The sequence below is a fragment of the Ciconia boyciana genome, chromosome 2 (genome assembly GCF_034638445.1).
Source record: "Ciconia boyciana chromosome 2, ASM3463844v1, whole genome shotgun sequence".
Lineage (NCBI taxonomy): Eukaryota > Metazoa > Chordata > Aves > Ciconiiformes > Ciconiidae > Ciconia > Ciconia boyciana.
Window position 1 is genome coordinate 4,757,693 of NC_132935.1, and position 19,148 is coordinate 4,776,840.

At 39.8% G+C, this 19,148-nt stretch overlaps 1 protein-coding gene across 8 annotated transcripts in view; it reads left to right on the forward strand.

Annotated features, from left to right (window-relative positions):
- PTK2 (protein tyrosine kinase 2) overlaps positions 1-19,148 on the forward strand; it is a 232,081-nt gene that overhangs the window by 176,323 nt on the left and 36,610 nt on the right. For all 8 annotated transcript variants that reach the window (XM_072851822.1, XM_072851825.1, XM_072851823.1 and 5 more), the window contains 6 exons: positions 2,414-2,498; positions 10,213-10,313; positions 11,606-11,721; positions 13,289-13,389; positions 14,665-14,754; positions 16,108-16,312. In XM_072851822.1, coding sequence (XP_072707923.1) covers positions 2,414-2,498; positions 10,213-10,313; positions 11,606-11,721; positions 13,289-13,389; positions 14,665-14,754; positions 16,108-16,312 — 698 coding nt within the window. The remainder of the gene's footprint in view (positions 1-2,413; positions 2,499-10,212; positions 10,314-11,605; positions 11,722-13,288; positions 13,390-14,664; positions 14,755-16,107; positions 16,313-19,148) is intronic.

Below are 19,148 nucleotides of genomic sequence, written 5' to 3' on the forward strand. Positions count from 1 at the left end.
TCAGACAAGTTTGAAGTCTGTTCTGACACCTTCATTTAGAAAAGCAGTTCTGATATATTTTGCATTAAGAGAGATCCTTATTTTTCATTTAATCCTGTCCAAGTTAACAGAAGTACTTGAGGAGTAGTGTGTCACTGAACTTGGGGCACAGTGGATAAATCTAGTGCTCTGTAAAACCAATTAAAGACCCCTTTTCTTAGGGACTATTGTTTTGAAAATGCTGTCTCTCTCCCTTCTTTTTCTTGAATTGGAAAACAGATTTTATTCAGTCATCCTGTGTCTACTATAAGTTTTTTAAATGGCAACCTGCTGATTATTTTTATTAATAAAATTTTACTACATTTAAGACACTTGAATATGTGAAGGGAAAACAGAAAGGTATTATCATTACATGTTAATGTAGTAGTCACAGAGCGTAACTTGAACTTTTGGAAGGAATCTTACAATAGGTAAAAGATGAGTTACAATAACATGATAGCGTTTCCATCCTTTTATATATTCAGCTCGCATGCAAAAATACAGGGGAGATTTCTGGCCTCTTGTTCTGCTAGCTCAAATTTAAATCTGAAAAATCTCATTTATCCCTGTTCATTGCACTTGTAAAGTTCTTATTCTAGTGACTGTGCAGCATCCACCTCTTCTTGAATGCTGCTTACTACTAGGTATTCCTGAAGTATCACAACCAGCCTGTATTTATAGGATACTGAACGGAAAATGTATGTATACATCTAGGATCCTGTTGCTCAGATGTAAGCAATTCAAATAAGACTGTCTTTAAAGGCTGATTTACTGTGGGACTAATTGAAAAGTGTCACTTAAGATGGTGTTTGCTGCTCAGTACACAAACTGTTGCCAATCTGATATATCCTCACTGTTTTGTCTCCTTATCCAAAACCAAAAGATCAGCAAAACCCTGATATCAGGTCTTTTCCTATATTTATTTTGCAAAATGTCCAGAGTCTTTGCTGGTTGCAGACACTGAAACTTTTCCTTTTCATGCTAATGTTGGCTATGAGATGTTTCAGAAACTCTTGTCTGTAATACCAGGAGAGGGATTGGTCTGGCTGGCCTCCAGAGGTCTCATCCAGTGCTGATTACTGAATCCTGATTTCAGAAGGGAATAAAATCATATTAATTTACCACCAGTTTTTCAGTCAGTTCATGGGCATGTTTAGTATGACAAGGTTTTAATATTTTCCTGCAAAGTCCACCTGAAGAGCTATGTTGTGAGTAACTTCGAAAATAGACATTTAAGCCTGAAAAATATAAATATTATTCTGATAATGTTTGCTGTAAAAATAGATTTAAAATAGAGCAAGCATGAGCAGACATAGAACATAACTCTGTGAATCTTCAGCTCTCACTGGCCTTAAAACCTAGGTGAGGACATACATCAACCCTGTAGCCTTTCAGGGACAGGTTCGTTTGTAGTCTTCCTATTGAACAATGAGCAATTCCCAATTTACCAGTTGGAATACTGTCCTTGAGCAGGCCGATACCTAATGTAGAAGCTTAATTTTAAAACACTTCAGCTGCTTTCAACCCTTTAAGAACTTGTATGAGTGACTTCTGAGCACTGCGTGTTACGGTGGAGATACACTATGTTTTAAAAATACAATTTTCTAAGGAAGTTGTGGTGTTTTGAATACTAGTGAAGCTCGAACACCTAAAGCTTCTTTTCAGGAGAAAAATGCTTGCAGCTTCTCTGTGCTGCCTGTAACTTATGGAAAGGGTATTTGTAAAACACACCAAAGCAAGAGAAGATGAAAGATGCCGCCTGAACCAGGAGGCCTCCTTTGAGCTGTCTAATTGCTGCTCATTTTTCAGTATTCAGAGGATAAGCAATCAGATGGTAAAATCTGTTTCTGATTTTGAGTACATGTGTTCTGTTTAACTGTGTTTTAAGCCCTTGGTATAGCTGATTGTGAAGCTAATATGTAAAATCTTTGGTTTACTTTCCTTTGTAGTTTGAGTTCAAAATTATACCCAGTCTTTGCTCTGCAAGAGCCACAAAAAGTCCTGTATTGGGCTTTCCAGGTTGCTTGCTTGCATAAGCCAAGTGTGTTTTTTAGGCATGTATCTACTTGTTTCTTCTGCTTTTGCTAAATATTGTCAGGAGTTTACCATCCTCAATAACGCAAAAAGTTTACAGTACTATTCAGTTAAACTTACTGTCTTTTGTCATAGTTTTTGTGCAATTTAACATAGTTTAAAACAGATTAAATATTTCCTAGGTGCATTGTACACTAGGTGTCTTGATTATAATAATATTTTGACATTGAAGCTTTCAAAAAGTAATTTCTTAAGATATTTTAGTTAATAGTAATTTTCTCTAAAGCAGTTTTGCTAGAATTTTAAAGGACTTAGCTTTTGGTGGGCTCTATTTCAGTTATTTCTCAATAATGTCTTTCAGGAAAATCCAGCTATGGCTGTTGCAATCAAAACATGTAAAAACTGCACCTCAGACAGTGTTAGAGAAAAATTCTTACAAGAAGCCTGTGAGTATTAAAATACTTCTTTTGGAGTAGCTTCTGTAACTGGTCCTTGCAAAGAGTGCAGCCATCTGTGCCAGAATCTTGTGATACTAATGTAAACCTTTTATTAATCTATAGCATGACCTTTTCCTTTCCTGCACTATGTGCCAGGAAGACTGCTTTACATCCTTGCATTGCCCGTGTATATGTGGGTTCTTTGATTTTCTAAATTGAACAGTGATGTCTGACTCCTGTAAGGCTTCAGAACCAGTTTTGGAATATTAGAGATCTGATCCTCTGTATCCTTCTTTCTTTTTAATGAATTAAAAAAAACATAGCACTTGTTTTAGTGTATTACTTTAGAAGGTCAGGTGGTTGTCTGTGTTAACAAAGTTGCTAAAACCGTTATGTCTAAGAGAGATCTGTTTTGAAAATTCAGAATTAAAAATTATGATAGAGTAAACCAGTTTTCTAAATTATTGCCCACAAATATTGCATTCCCCAAAGGGCACATTTGATCCATGGAGGAAGGCTTTTTGTTGAGATGAATACTAACAGAAGACTTCTATAAGATTGTTGTAGTTACTGATTTCTCTACTGTTTGGCTTTGTAAGCAAATTAAGATACGAGACTTAGGCCTTAATTTTTGCCTATTATCCTCTCCTATTGTATAGCTATAAATCTTGTAAAGGTATTGTATTATATCAATAAATTATTTGGTTATGGCCAGATGTTACCGTATACTTTTATTCACTATTCCTTTGTTCAAGGATGTTTTTCTAATTGTTCAGAAAATCTGTGTTTGTAGCTAATGGCTTCTTATTTTTGGATGTCAGATTTTTCTTAAATTACTATAATTTTTTCCATTACATTTCTAGCTGTTGGAAAAGTAAATACCATTGCTTATAGTAATAACTTAGCAGTCAAAGATAGGCTGCTGTCTCTTAACAATGTAGAAAATAATTGCTCATTGAATGCTCCTTATTATGCTTTGAGCTTGACAGATTAGGAAATTCCAACGTAGCAGACAGATAAATAATGCTTTTCAATTTTGATTTAATAGTTTTGCCATTTCTTCTTTCTTTTTTTTAATTCTAATTGCCATCTGTTACCTTTCTCCTGTTTGCGTTCAGATTGCAAACTCTCTCAGAAGATACTGCCTCCTAGTTTTTAAGAGCACTCTTCAAAAGGCCCAAATCCAACATCTGGAGAGGCACAGTTGGTTATTTCACTGAATTAAGAAATTTATTTCCTAATATATTATTGGAATATTAGGAATATTAAAATATTTTGGGGCTTCAGTTGTTTGCTTGTGGTGGAGTTTTCAATGCTGGAAAGATTTAGAATTGATTCTTGCAAGGAGGAATACCTCAGAAAAAAAGTAGATGAAAGAAAGTGTTTTTACAAGCAGCACCTGTCTCTTCATTTCTGTCCGCTTTTGTGTAGCTTTTATGTATTACTGTTAATGCATTTGTATATGCTAAAATACAGACCACCTGGTTTGGGGAGATTTTTATTGATCTTCCACTGGCTTCGGTAAATTGCTCCTTTCTGCAAGTAGTTCATTCTTCTAGAAGCTGGATGGCAAAATGATGTAATAACTCTACTGCCTTTCTGAATTTGTGAGCTTGTCAGCTAACATTGATTGAATTAATTTCTGGGAATTACTTTCCAACAACAGAGTATTTTATGTTTAAAACTGGTAAGACCATATGATATAAAACTATTTGTGTTAATTGCCTTTCCATTGCTTTGATAATTAAATCTGTATTCCTGCTTCATTTTTACATCAGTGAAGCAACATTTCCATGTTATAAGACATTGTAAATTGCATTGAGTTAGATTAGCGCAAGAGAACCCTAAAGCTAAATAATTGGGGTTTGTTTGGAATATACATTTTATTTACCAAGATCTTAATACTAACATTGGATTCAGATGAACTATTTTAGCAATGCATATTTTTCAAGGTGTCAGAAATAGCTTCCCTCTCTGAAATTCCATTTACTTCAAAAGGGAAGAGGGGAATTGAATGATTTAGGAATCTAGCTTCAATTCTGTGTAGTATTTTAGAAGTTGTTATTGCCCATTTGACATTTCACCACATTATTTATTCCTTTTTATTAATGCATTAACCTATGTCATTGATAGGGATGTTTGTTTTACTGATTTTTTTTCTGTATTATTCATAACATCAATATTTTAAAGAATATGTTATCTTAAATTTGCGCATATAAGTTTCTTTGCAGGAAAATATGTTATTGAACTATTATACATTAGGTCTTATAAACATCATTGTCCAAGGATTTTTCTTGGGGTTTGTGGTGTTGCAAGATGTGTTGGTTATATGGCTGCTGTGTACTAGTGACTGAAGTACAATTCAGAGCTCATCAGAATAGGAATTCAAAAACACCTGCTGGTTTTAGCTTGTGATTAATTAAAAGCCAAAAGGTAGTGTTTTTTATTCTTGTCCTATTTTAGGCAAACTGAAGCAGACTTTCCAGTTTGGTAATTACCATGTATTTCTGTTGACACTATGAACTATAAATGTAAAAGAGATACTACTTCAAGATTAAATTAAGGATATTTGTCAAGAGTAAATTAAGGATGTTTGTCATGCTTATGTTGGAAGAGACAAACTTAATCAGAGGACTGATGTTTCATTTAACCTACCAAGTACACCTCCCCAAAACACCAGTAAGCATTGAGTCAGTCGCTGAGGCGAGCATCTCCGGTGCCAGCACAATTGGCAGCGGAGCGCTCTAGTGCGGTGCACAAGGGGCTTTCCTGAACTGGGGGAACCTGAGGGGAACCGAGACCTGGCAGGAGCGTGCAGCTTGCATGACAGCGGGTGAGGAGACCTGGGCGGGGCCAGGAGCCATGGCAGGAGATTTAAACGCGGTGTAACTGCCACTAGCAGTCTCTTGCCCAGGTGAGCAGCTCCCTGCCGACACATTCCGCAGCAGAGCGAAGGATGATATACAGAGGGGTTTCCTGAACCGGGGCAATGCCAGGGTCATGGAGAGAGCTGCCAGGAGCCAGTTGTCGTGAGAGCAGGTGACGAGGCTGGGCAGGGCCAGGAGCAACCTTGGCCAACCCTCACATCTGCAAAAGGCAGCCCCTAGGGAGCAGTAGCGACGAGGGCAGGCAAAAAGGGTGTGTGGAAGGGTGCACAGGGAGGGCGGCCCCCGGCAAACGGGCTATTTTCTTCTGGGAGCCAGACAGAGGTAGCCTCCTGTTGAAACAAAATGGTTTCCACCAGCTGCAACTGCAAATCTGTGACTGAAACCCAAGTGGAAGTGATAAAACCTCCCTATGTGAACACCTACACATAGACTGACCCCCCAAGAACTGAAAGAGCTGCCCAGACCCAAAGTTGCACAGAACTCCAGAACCTGGAAGTCCCCTAGGGTCCAGAGGCAGAGATGGATGTCATGGGTGTAAGCATGCCCAGCTGGAGGAACTCTTCAAGCAAGTGGCCATGTCACAAGAGGAGCTTAACAGGCAGTGCAGTATCCAGACATCTGAGTGAGAGATCGATGCGTGGTACTGTGTGCTGTCACAAGCAGAGCGACAGCCCTGCCTTCAGACTTTGCAAAGGAAAGGTAAGCTTGCTTCCAACCCTGAGGTGACAGACTCAACCAATTCACAGGACAAAGGAGACTGGACTCTCATCTCTGCTCGGGGCAGGAGGAGGAATCTTCCCCTTCTCCCTGAAGTGCCCCTTTGTAACAGGTACGATGCCCTGGGGCTGGAGAATGGAGAGAGAGTAACAGGCAAGACCCAGGAAAGGCCAACCATGCAAAGTTGGTCCACCCACCCACCCACATTAGAACCAGTGCCAGCAGAAAAGTATGTAGGGTGTTAGTAATTGAAGACTCCTTGCTGAGAAGCATCGAAGTGCCCATTTGTCACCCAGACAGAATCTCTAGAGAAGTTTGCTGCCTGCTGGGAGCTCGCATCTATGGTGTCACGGAGAGGCTGCTGAGCCTAGTAAAGCCTGCGGACTATCAACCTGTTCCTACTGTTCCAAGTAGGGTCAAATGATCTGCAACAAGGCGACTCAGAAATATCAAAAGAGACTTTATGTCCCTCGAAACGATGTTAAAAGGATCAGGAGCACAGGTGGTGTTCTCCTCTGTTGTCCCAGTTGGAGAAGGGGATTCAAGAAAAAGGAGACAAACAGGTGAATGACTGGCTGCGTAGCTGGTGCCATACTCAAGGTCTCGGCTTCTACAATCTTGGACATACCTTTGAGAAACGAGGCCTGTTGACAGCTGACAGGGCTCAAGTGACCAAGTGGGGCAAGAGTGCCCTGGGCAATAAGCTGGCTGGACTTAGAAAGAGAGCTTTAAAGTAGATTTAGCAGTGGAAGAGGATGGTGTTCTAAGCACTCAAGAAGAGGCAGGGGCTGCTGAAGCATTAGGAAGCTACAGGGAAACACCTGTGAATTGCCCCAAAGCTGAAGTGCCTCTATACCAATGCACGCAGCATGAGAAACAAACAGGAGGGGCTGGTAGCCACTGCCCAGATGGAAAACTATGACCCGATTGCTGTTACAGAAACTTGGTGGGATGAATCGCGCGATTGGAGTGCTGTGATTGACAGCTATAAACTATTCAGAAGGGACAGGCAAGGAAGGAGAGGTGAGGGATTTGCCCTCTATGTGAAAACCGGGATTGATTGCACAGAGCTATCTTTGAAGAACAGCAGTGCGCAGGTTGAGAGCTTATGGCTGAAAACTGGAGACCAAGCCAACAGAAGAAATTTTGTGGTTGGTGTCTACTACAGGCCACCCGATCAAGAACAGGAGGTTGATGAAGAGTTCTTTCTTCAACTGCAGGAAGCATCATGCTCGCAGGTCCTGTTCCTGATAGGGGACTTAAACCACCCAGACATCTGCTGGAAAAGCAGCACCACGAACTGCAAGCAATCCAGGAAACTACTGGATTGCATTGAGGACAACTTCCTAGTACAGGTGATGGAGAGCCGGACCAGAGGAGAGGCACTGCTGGACCTGTTGCTCACTAATGCAGAATAACTTACTGGAGAAGTCAAGATTGGAGGTAGCCTGGGCAGCAGTGATCATTCTCAATCTTGGGGGGTACAGGATGGGTAAAAAGTAGAGTCAGGACACTAAACCTCAGAAAAACAAGCTTTCAGCTGTTTAGGGCAGTAGTGCCTGGCACCCCTTGGGAAACTGCCGTCAGAGGCAAAGGAGAGAATGAGAGCTGGGAAATACTTAAAGACATTTTTCTTAGGGCGCAAGAGCTCTCAACCCTGATGTGCAAGAAGTCAGGCGGGGGAGGCAGGAGGCCAGCTTGGCTAAGTCAAGGCTTTTGGCCAAACTAAAACACAAAAACAAAATGCATAGGCAGTGGAGGCAGGGATATACATCCTGGGGAGATTATAGGGATATAGCCTGAGAGTGTAGGGAGAGGATCAGGAAATTCAGGGCACAGCTGGAGCTGAACTTGGCTAGCAACATAAAAAATAATAAGAAGGGTTTCTTCAGGTATATAGGACAAAAAACGAACTTGAAAGAAACTGTACCCCCTTGATGTGCAAAACAGGAGACCCTGGCTACAACTGACATGGAGGAGGCTGAGGTACTCAACAATTTTTTTGCCTCAGTCTTCATCAGCAAGTGCTCTAGCCACGCTGCCCAATTCACAGTATCCAAAGGCAGAGGCTGGGAGAATGTAGTACTGCCCACCACAGGAGAAGATCAGGTTTGAGACCATCTAAGGAACCTGAATGTGCACAAGTCCATGGGACCTGATGAGATACATCTGAGGGTCCTGAGGGAACTGGCAGATGAAGTTGCTAAGCCACTATCTATCGTATTTGAGAAGCTGTGGCAAACTGGTAAAGTTCCCAGTGACTGGAAAAGGGGAAACATAAGCCCCAATTTTAAAAAGGGAAGAAAAGAAGACCCACGGAACTGCAGGCCGGTCAGTCTCGCCTCTCTGCCTGCCGAGATCATGGAGCAGATCGTCCTGGAAACTATGCTAAGGCACATGGAAAACAGAGGTGATTGGTGACAGCCAACATGGCTTCACTAAGGGCAAATCATGCCTGACAAATTTGGTGGCCTTCTATGACAGGGTTACAGTGTTGGTGGATAAGGGAAGAGCAACTGACGTCATCTACCTGGACTTGAGCAAAGCATTTTATACTGTCCTGCACAACATCTTTGTCTCTAAAATAGACACGGATTTGACAGATGGACCACTTGGAATTTGCTGGAGGGTCACACTCAAAGAGTTGCAGTCAATGGCTCGATGTCTAGGTGGAGACCAGTGACCGAGTGGTGTCCCTCAGGGGTCTGTATTGGGACTATGGAATCATAGAATCATTCAGGTTGGAAAAGACCCTTAAGATCATTGAGTCCAACCGTTAACCTAACACTACCAAGTCCACCACTAAACCATGTCCCTAAGCACCACATCTACACGTCTTTTAAATACCTCCAGGGATGGTGACTCAACCACTTCCCTGGGCAGCCTGTTCCAATGCTTGACAACCCTTTCGGTGAAAAAATTTTTCCTAATATCCAATCTAAACCTCCCCTGGTGCCGCTTTTGGCCTTTTCCTCTTGTCCTATCACTTGTTACCTGGGAAAAGAGACTGACAATCACCTGAGGTGATTCTCCCTCTCTACTTGGCTCTCATGAGAACCCACCTGGAGTACTGTGTTCAGCTCTGGGCCCCGCAGCATAAGAAAGACATGGACTTTCTCAGGCAGGTTGAGAGGAGGGCCACGAAGATGATCAGAGGGATGGAACACCTCTCCTATGAGGACAGGCTAAGAGGGTTGGGGTTGTTCAGCCTGGAGAAGAGAAAGCTCCAGGGAGACCTTATAGCAGTCTTCTAGTACTTAAAGGAGGCCTACAGGAAAGATAGGGAAGGACTCTTTATCAGGGAGTGTAGTGATAGGAAAAGGGGTAAGGGTTTTAAACTGAAAGAGGGTAGATTTAGATTAGATATAAGGAAGAAATTTTTTACTCTGACTCTGAGGGTGGTGAGGCATTGGAACAGGTTGCCCAGAGAAGTTGTGGATGCCCCATCCCTGGAAGTGTTCAAGGCCACGTTGGATGAGGCTTTGAGCAACCTGGTCTAGTGGAAGGTGTCCTTGACCAAGGCAGGGGGATTGGAATGAGATGATCTTTAAAGTTCCTTCCAACCGAAACCATTCTATGATTCTATGATTTGTATGTCTTATTGCATAAAATATATTGTGAAGGCACTGCTGAGACTGAAAAGCTAATTGAGTCTGTGGAAAATAAAATGGGATGTGAATGTAATCATTAAATGAGATTTTTGTTTGTGTCATAAACTGACACACATTTTTTCCAGACATTGAATTATACATACTGTTTTTTCCTTCCTCCTCTTCCAGTAGAAAGGCACAGGTTAATTGGTCGCAATAGGTCATTATGTTAACTTATGTTATGCTCAACCAGGGTAGAAGAGCCAGAGAGCCTGACTTGCCTTGCACCTTCCACAGCAGTTTACTTTTTGTGAGTGAAGAATAGTACCACTAAAGCAAGCAGTGTTTCGTACTGCCCGCAGAACATTAAATGACCAGACATTATTGCTTGCAAGTAGTTGTTTCAAGTTTTGCAGAACTGTGATTATATTTTCTTGACATAGACTAAATGCTTCTCATCTGACATTTTTATTTTTATTTTTAAAAAAGGTTTTATGTAACACCCCAACTTGTTTCTTTTCCTTTTAGTAACGATGCGTCAGTTTGATCATCCTCACATTGTGAAGCTCATTGGAGTTATTACAGAAAACCCAGTTTGGATAATCATGGAGCTCTGTACACTTGGAGAGGTATGAAAAATCCTCATGCAACTTTGGTCTTCTCTCTTTTAGCTCACAGATACCTTTACAAAAGACTGAAAAAATCACTTCTCGGTACTAACACAAAGGCGCTCTCCTCAAACGTGGTATCATACTTGTTTGTAGAATTATGGACTCAGAAACAGGAGTGGCAGAATTTGCCACAAAATCCTCCACTGAGGGAACTGCATCAGCTCATACCAAAGTGATTTAGTCATAGTTTTCAGAAACTTCAATTGCTGTTCCAGAGTGAGAGCATGACCTGTGTCAAGATGATGATAATGGAATATAATTTAAACAGCATTTGCAAACATACCTTCTAGAAGTGAAATTATGTGGTACATCTTTTATTCTTCCTGAGTAATACTGCGTTTTCCCTTGGAACACTGAATTTCTTAGGGTTTTTTTTCTGTACAGTCTCTGCAGCAGAGACCCTAGATAAGATGACTTTCCTCATTATTATGTCTTTTGGATGAATAGTTTAAACAAAACTAGGTCTCGTTTTTTATAATTGATTTGTTTTCTATGAGCTATGTGTTTTTGAAAATGTGAGCTGAAGTGATATTTCTTACTGCACTGTAAGGTAGTCATTGTAATTATCAAACTGCAGTATGTTGTCCAAGAAAAAAAACAGGCAGAAAAACCTGTAGTGCAGGAGTCCTTTTGTGTCAAAAAATGACAGATTTCCTTTGCAGTGCCTACGTAACTTTTCAAAGCCTTGTTTTAATTTATAATGAGACTCTAGTGCCACCTTCCATTAGGTCCTAACTGCCTTATACTAGGAATATAGCTTATAAAAATTCTGCATTGATATTGACTACTCTGAGCTAAATCCAGTTGTTTTAGCAAATGTAGATTAAAATTAATGCTTCCAAAACAATGCTGATCTAATCGGTGTTTGGATTGTCCAGGTACTGTTTTGTTCTGAAGTTATTTAGGCCAAAAACGTGCATGGTTCTCAAGAGAAGAATGCATAAAAAGTCCAGGAGTGCTTTACTCTGGAACAGCAGCAGTATATGCTGTCAGTCTTCAAAAGGAGCCTGAAAGCAATGCAGAATTTTTTTTTTTGTTTGGCTAACAGTTTTCATGTAGAAAAAACTGCTTGAATTTAACCCAGAGTCAAATTTCTTTGTGGCATATGATTTTCTCTCCTCATCCGGTCTTAAGGGAAAGCATGCCCATTGATTCTCGTGTAAAATTTACAATTTGAGATATACCTTGTTCAAATTTGTTATTTTTTTGTCCTAACTCCTTTCCTTTTTCTTCCTCCTTTGTGCAAAAAGTTGAGGTCGTTTTTGCAACTAAGAAAATACAGCTTGGATCTGGCCTCTCTGATACTGTACGCTTACCAGCTTAGCACAGCACTTGCCTACTTAGAGAGCAAAAGATTTGTACATAGGTAAGATTTTATACATATATATGTGTACATGTGTATTTTTATATGTAACTACTTGAAATTTCAGGGAATACGAGGTGTCCCAGATCACCAGATTTTTGACTGGCAGTATTCTGGCTATTAGATACCCTTGCTCAAGTGAAGACAAGACACTCACAACACATAGTTTGATTCTTTGAAGCCTTCCTTTTCTGTTTCTTTTTCTTGACTTATGATGAATGTGTAGCAGCAGTACTTTGAACCTCCTAAAATCCATTTACGTGTTTTATTTCAGTCTCCGTATTAATTAGTATGTCATTTTTTCAAATGCTGTCACCAAAATTACGCCCTTTTCAAGAGTGACACCTGCTGGCCCACACCGAGAGTGACTCGGAGATGGTGCCACATTTTATTCAGAATAGATTTCAGCTGAGTCGTTGCTTTGTGGTTACAATATTTTTTGAAGCTGTTATCTTCCAAATACAGAAAAGCAAGACAAGGGGCAGCCGGCTTCTTAAGTAAACAGCAGGGAAAACAAAATATTTATAGAATACAAGTACTTGCTTAGCCAGAAAGTGAACCTACATTTCCTTCTAGGTATGTTTTGAATTTTATTCCCTTGAATTTGAACATGAGCTTTCTAGGGAGAAGAGACTGGCTTTAGCCTCTTATTGTATGCAATTAAAAGTTCACAGCACTCCAATTATCATGTACCATTTCATTTTGAACTTGAGCATTTTATTTGTGTTAAAATACTTACATTCAAATTCTAGATATGTGTTGTATTTATTGTGCATACAAACACATGTATATGTAAGTATTAGGTATGTATATATACATAGATACGTATATAAAAACATTGTAAATAACAGACCCTTATGATTGTTACAGATACCAGAATTTTGGCCAAGTAGCTGTTTATTTTAACTCTAGCAATAAAATTTCAAAATACAACTTATTCATACCGTACTGAAATGGGAGGAAGTAGCACCGCTCAGTTTGCTGTACTTACTTCACTGCTCAAAGCTCAATCTGTCAATCCTTAGTCAAGCCTGCTGAAATCCAGAATCAACAGACACATAAGGCGGGGTGTCTCACCTGGGAAACTGCAAGAGAAAAATGCCCAAGTCTTTTCATAATCCCTGTGGCATCACTAAAAACTGAGCTTCTTATGAGGAAGCCTCTTACAGGACTGAGATCTTAAACCAATTCCTTACCTTTGGAGGGTCAGGAGGCAGATTTTCTTCTTTCTGTCAATTCTAATTGCCAAAAATTGTTAGCCTGTGATATTTAAATAGATGAAGAATAAAACTTTTTCCTCTGATGTTGACATTGACAGTTATACTTCCGGACGACACCTATTACTCATAAGGATCAATTGTACTGCAGCATTTTTGCAAGCTTCTCAGAATCAGTAGACAAATATGTAGTCGTCTTTTTCTGTACACGCACACACAAACCGTGACTAGAAAAATAATTCAGTCCTTTCGAAGGCGTTTGATACTTCTGGGTTTTAATCGTTTTTTTCAAATTATATTTCACCACTTTAAGTTTTTAAATTACTAGAAATAATGTCTCCTCTGTTTGGCAGGGATATTGCTGCTAGAAATGTGCTGGTATCTGCCGCTGACTGTGTGAAATTAGGTGACTTTGGTTTATCCCGATACATGGAAGACAGTACTTACTATAAAGGTAAGTTGACACTCTGGATCCTTCTTGCAGGCCAGTTAGAACACAGTTGCTTCTCACAATACTGAGTTTGTTGTCAAAAGGAATTAACCAGGTTTTCTTGGTCTAGCTGTTCTATTTGTATAAAAAGACAAGCTATTCAACAATTTAATAGATGGCAGTAAATTCCTACATGTATGCTTAAGAAGAAGAATTACAAGGTCTGCTTTAAGTTGCAAAAAGTAGGAAATTCATGTGTAGGTAAAATTCTGCTTTTTAGGATAAGCTTATAGTGCTTTCTTCACTATTTTTAGAAGATTATCCAGATTTGAGGCTTGTTTGAGATAATCATATTCATGGCATAATATAGGTAGCCTATAATGAGTTCAAGGTTACCTACAGATAAATTTTGAGTTTGTGCTGTCATTGTATACTGCATACTTCAAATGCCACTGGACTAGGGAGTTTCAGTACAAAAAAGTCTTTGAAGCCTACTTTTTCCTCCATTTTGGATGGAATATTGATCTTAAGTGGCTCCAGCAGCTGGTAGATGTCCTGCAGTGCCTGATAGATGGGAAATACAGCAGGGGAGTAGAGATTGCATGTAGGGTACCAAACAGTATCATTTTAAATCTGGTGTATATTATGAAACCATGTATTCAGAAATCTAATCTTCAACATATTTCTAGTTTCAGTCATGTATTTTTAAATATCCTTTATCTGTCCCCTTACACTTCATTATGTTTCGTGGTTTCATTTGTCTCGTATCACTGTGAGCTATATATCGTCATTTTAATTGCTGACAGGAGAGGGGGAATACTGTTGACATGATCATTTCTTGTTGTGCTTTTGGGGTTTGTTGTTGGGGGCTTTATTGGGAGGTTTGGGGCATTATATTGTTTTTTGTTGGTTCTTTTTTCTGTTTTATGTAAGGCCAAACAACCTACCCTTTTTTTTATGAATCATTTAAAAACGCCTACTCCCTTGCTGAGATTTTGTGATGGTTTCAGATTTGGTGGCAGTACCTTCTTAACTGCAATAGTTGCATCTTGAAATAAGAATTAACTTAAAGGAGCTCAATCGGTCTGAATATTTAGGCAAAGTGCTGCTCTTCTCTCTAGATAGAGGACTACCAGCAGAACTGGTCAGCCAGTGCAGAAATCTCTTGTACAAAATTTGATAGTTGAAGTGCTTCACTGGAGATGGGTTTTGCCTATGAATTATTTAACTGAGAACAAAATGTTATGTTTGAGCTCAGTAGTAGGAATAAAAGTCTGCCTTGTCTTGCCTTCCCTGTAGCTTCCAAAGGAAAATTACCTATCAAATGGATGGCTCCAGAGTCCATCAACTTCCGACGGTTTACCTCAGCTAGCGATGTGTGGATGTTTGGTAAGTGAATACCAAATGGTGGGGTTTCTTAAGTGTTCTGTTAGAGAAGTGTGATGTTTCATTTTAACTTCTGTAAATGAATAATTTCCAGATATTTGGCACTGGTTTTACTGTACTTTCTGAAAATACGGTTTCTTCCAGCACATTTTCCACCTCTCTATTTTTATTTCCTTTTTCTACTCAGTAAGCCTAAAGTTTCATGTGCCTTTTTGCCTCTAATAAGAAGCTGACAGAAATGGAGGTACAAGGAAATTAGGTCATAGTCATAACGGAGTTGGGTTTTTTACTGTTGTTTTCCCCTCTGATTTATTTTTGTTACACCATTGTTATTTGCTCTTTCTATTTTATATTTTCACTTTTATGGCCATATGCCTGCTTCCTTGCTTAATGCATACATAGATCAGCTTACATGATGTCCTGTTTCCAGATCTTTAATGCTAAATTCCCACTTAATTTGTCTTTCATAGCTCCTGCTAGCTTACAATATATGACCAGAAGCTGAGTAAAAATAAGGGTAAATGGGAATATCCTGAAACCTTGATCTTTTTTCCTAAACACGCAAGTTTTTATATGAATCTGATCACCTGTGCTCAAACTGGTCCAAACTGCTGGTCTGGACAGACCAAACAAAGATAGGCTGTGTAAAGGAACAAAGATGATGAGACTTGAAATAAGAGCAGGACAGACAAATAAGGGTTCACCCTCTTTACAAAATAAAATTTGAATGTTTTTAAGTGAAGGGTATGTGAATTTTAGCAGGTTTATAATAGTTTGAAGAAAATTCTAGTACAGTCAGAGTTAGAAAAATGAAGTCTATGGAACATTCTGGCCAATCCTAAACGGACAGACCATTTTTCCCTTTGTGCTTTTAACATAGTTTCAACAGAAACTGCTTTATTACATAGTTTCAGCACAAAAAATTTGGATCAATGCCAGCATTAAAACACCCTCAAAGTGAAAATATGCTCTACGTGTTGAAACAAGCCAGTTGGAACTAGTCAAAGGGAAAAGCAAACACAGCTCATTCTACTACCTCATAAAAAAGTAGATTTGAATATGAGCAACCGTTCTGATTTACAGTAGGTAAAAGGTAGCTAAATGTGAAGCCAGGCTGCCGTGAGCCAGCTGTGGGTCATGCTTCCTCATAAGTAGTTCAGGTTGGTACTGCCTGCATAATCCTACTGCACATCACTCCTCTCTGCTGCCAGACGGTAAGTCAAAACCGATTCCCTAGCTAGACATTTCCGAAGAAATAGCATTGTTTGGCTGTACAAAGTGGGGGGTTGTTTCTTTTTTTAACACGTTTTGTTGTTTGCTGACACTGGGGAAAATTTTTTTGTGTGTGTTTCTCAGGTGTGTGTATGTGGGAGATCCTAATGCATGGGGTAAAGCCCTTCCAGGGAGTGAAGAACAATGATGTGATTGGGCGAATTGAGAATGGTGAGCGGCTCCCAATGCCTCCAAACTGCCCTCCTACCCTCTACAGCCTTATGACCAAGTGCTGGGCATACGACCCTAGTAGACGACCCAGGTTTACTGAACTTAAAGCACAACTCAGGTAGGGTTATACTTCTGAAAGGTCATTTCCTTGTTCAGAAATATTTATTTTCACTGTATCTTCTGTTACAGTATTTTGTTTCCGTGGAAAATGCAAGACATAGGGTATTAAGTTTTATCTTCAGAAGGCCAGGTTGTTGGTACTCTTTTGGAAATCTGGACTTTATCTATTGGAGAAAATTAGACTAGGCAATAAATTCAAATAATTGGAAATATGAATTACCTTTCTTTCCCAAGAAAAACTACAGATTTTACTAGCAATTTGTTTATAATTTTAGCTATGTGTGCCACAGTCCTTGGGGAGGGGGGTGGAAAGAATTTAGAATGATTACTTAGTCAAACATGCAGTATACAGTTTTGGGGTAGAAATGTATCCTTTCTTAAATTAACCATCAGATGAGTACTGTTGAAAGTTATTTTCATAACACATGGAGCACACTAGTTGCCCTGTGGCAGCTGTGTCTGCGCAGTTGCAGAGCCTGCAATAAATGCAGTGTCATTAACTAGAAATTCCTTTGCCCTTTGTAAACCAGGATATAGACTACCTTATGTTTATCTTGGAATAAATGTGAGCACACACTTTTGAGACCAGTTTAAATTCACACCGTAGTTGATTCTGCAATAATTTCTTCCAGTGTCCATATCTCCATTTCACCAGCCACAAAATGGGAGTGATAGTTAAATTTTGAAACATCACTGAGGTACTGTGTAGACAAATTTGATATTTGTGACCACCGTTAGGATTTTATGAGTGCTCAGTATCTATTTTGCCTAAGTCAATATAAGCTTCAAACAATATGTAGGTACTGTACACGGTAAATCCACTCTTGGATTTGTTGTAATTCATTGCCAAATTCTTCAGTTTTATCTTACATCTTGTTTCAAAGTTATGCTTTGTGGCATGTTTTATTTTCATATCATTTTGTGCTGTCACTGGATGTTCATGGTACAAGATAATTCATAGGTGGTTAAAAAAAAGGACAATTTAAATATAATTATGATGCTGTTTCAGAGTTGCTGGATGGATAACTTAGCTACCTTTAAGTTTTTTCCTATTTCTTAAAATGTCATATGGTTCTGCCATCTGTTACTCTGGGAGGTCCTGCACAGACTAATAATTTACATAGCTAGAGGACAACGTAGCCCTTCTCACAAAGAACTTATGCTATTGACTGCATGGAGTTAACTGCAAAGGAAGGAGTGGTAAAGCTTGGTAGGGATTGCAAGGAAAAGATATGACACAGTTGCGTGATTTGGGTAATAGGTGGCAATTGGCAATTCACTTGCTTTTTCCTTTTTTTGGCCCTGGAAGAATAGGATTCTGTTTAATTTGCAGTCAGATTGTACTGACAACTTACAGCTGACTGGCACGGAGGAGAATGAAGCCCTAAAAAAATGTGACTAGGAAGATTACTACGGTGTGTAAACCCAGGCAGGGAGAGTATCTCATCAGCAAGTGAAGAGGATGAGTAAATGCAGAGTAAAAGTAATTGTGTTGGGGGGTGAAATAAATGTAGGCTGTACTCAGAGAGAGAGTGACAGCAGCAACACTTATAATATAACAGCATGAGTCTGGAGGGGGAAGAGGGGGGAAAAAAGTGAAAGAGGTGGAACAATATTGCCACATAATAGGATAGATCAGTGCCTAAGAGCCTGACTCTCCTCAGAAATGCGCAACCAAAGGATGGCAGCCAACACTCACGACATGCAGCAAGGCAAATTCTCATTAGTTATAAATCAAAATGTTTCCCAGTGTGAGTGGGTAAGCTCTGAAACAGGTCACCCAGAAAGACTCTGGATGCTGGGAGACTTTCAAACCTTGGCTGGAAAAGGCTCCAAGCAACCTGACCTCGCCGTGCATGGGGCCCAGCTTTACCAGGAGATTGGACTCAGAACCTCCAGGAGTCCCTCCAACCTAAACGATTCTCCGGTTCTAGATGGAAAATGCAGTGAGGGGGGTGGTTTTTTGCTCCTTTAGTCATGCTAGGAGATTTGAAGCATTGTTTAGAGGACAAGCTTTCTCCTGGGGCCACAGCAACCCTAAAATCCAGTTTTTATTCTCTTCTCACCAAAGCAGAGAGTTTTCTGCCACTCCAAACTGGTGACCTTTATCTCCTGGAAGTTAGGCAGCACGCTTGTCCTTAGGGCTTCTTTGTGCTGCTCACAGACAGTCAGCCTCTCGTTGGAGAGGTTGCCAATTCCCTTATGATGAGGCAATCTCAGGCAGCTAGGAAAGATTGTGTTTCAAAACTCAAATTCCCATGAACTTACAAAAACAAGCTATTTCCCTGGTGGCCTTTTCTGTGTGGTGTTGCTGCTGCTCATTCTGGATCCTATCCAGGGTAGTCTTCTCAAGCTGAGAGCAGACTAGTTGTTTGCTTGAAGCCAATGATACAGCACCGCAACGTTCCTCTCTGTTTTAATGAGAAAAAGTCCATGGCTTTGGGAAAAAAATTATTTTCTGCATCTGAAATAGCACTGATGGGAGCATAAGCATTTCGTGTGTTCTCTGTTAATTTGATGCTTTTCCCATTTCATAGTAACATCTGCTTTGCACAAACTTTATTTGCAGCTGCTTGAGCAATGCAAAGATGTTGATTTCTGTAGAATTTATATAGTGTTATTAAGGTAGTGATAAGGCCTGATATTTTATAGCACTGAATCTGTCCAAAGTGGATAGGGATGAGTTAGTCTTCATAGCAAACACAGAAACAAATGAGAAACAAATGGGTGGATAGTGGATTTTTTCCAAACTTAATTCCTCCTCGCATCCTAGGTCCCTTTTTCAATTTTGGGGGGTGGTGAAAGTGAGACTAAGTCAGGAAAGTGTGGTGCTA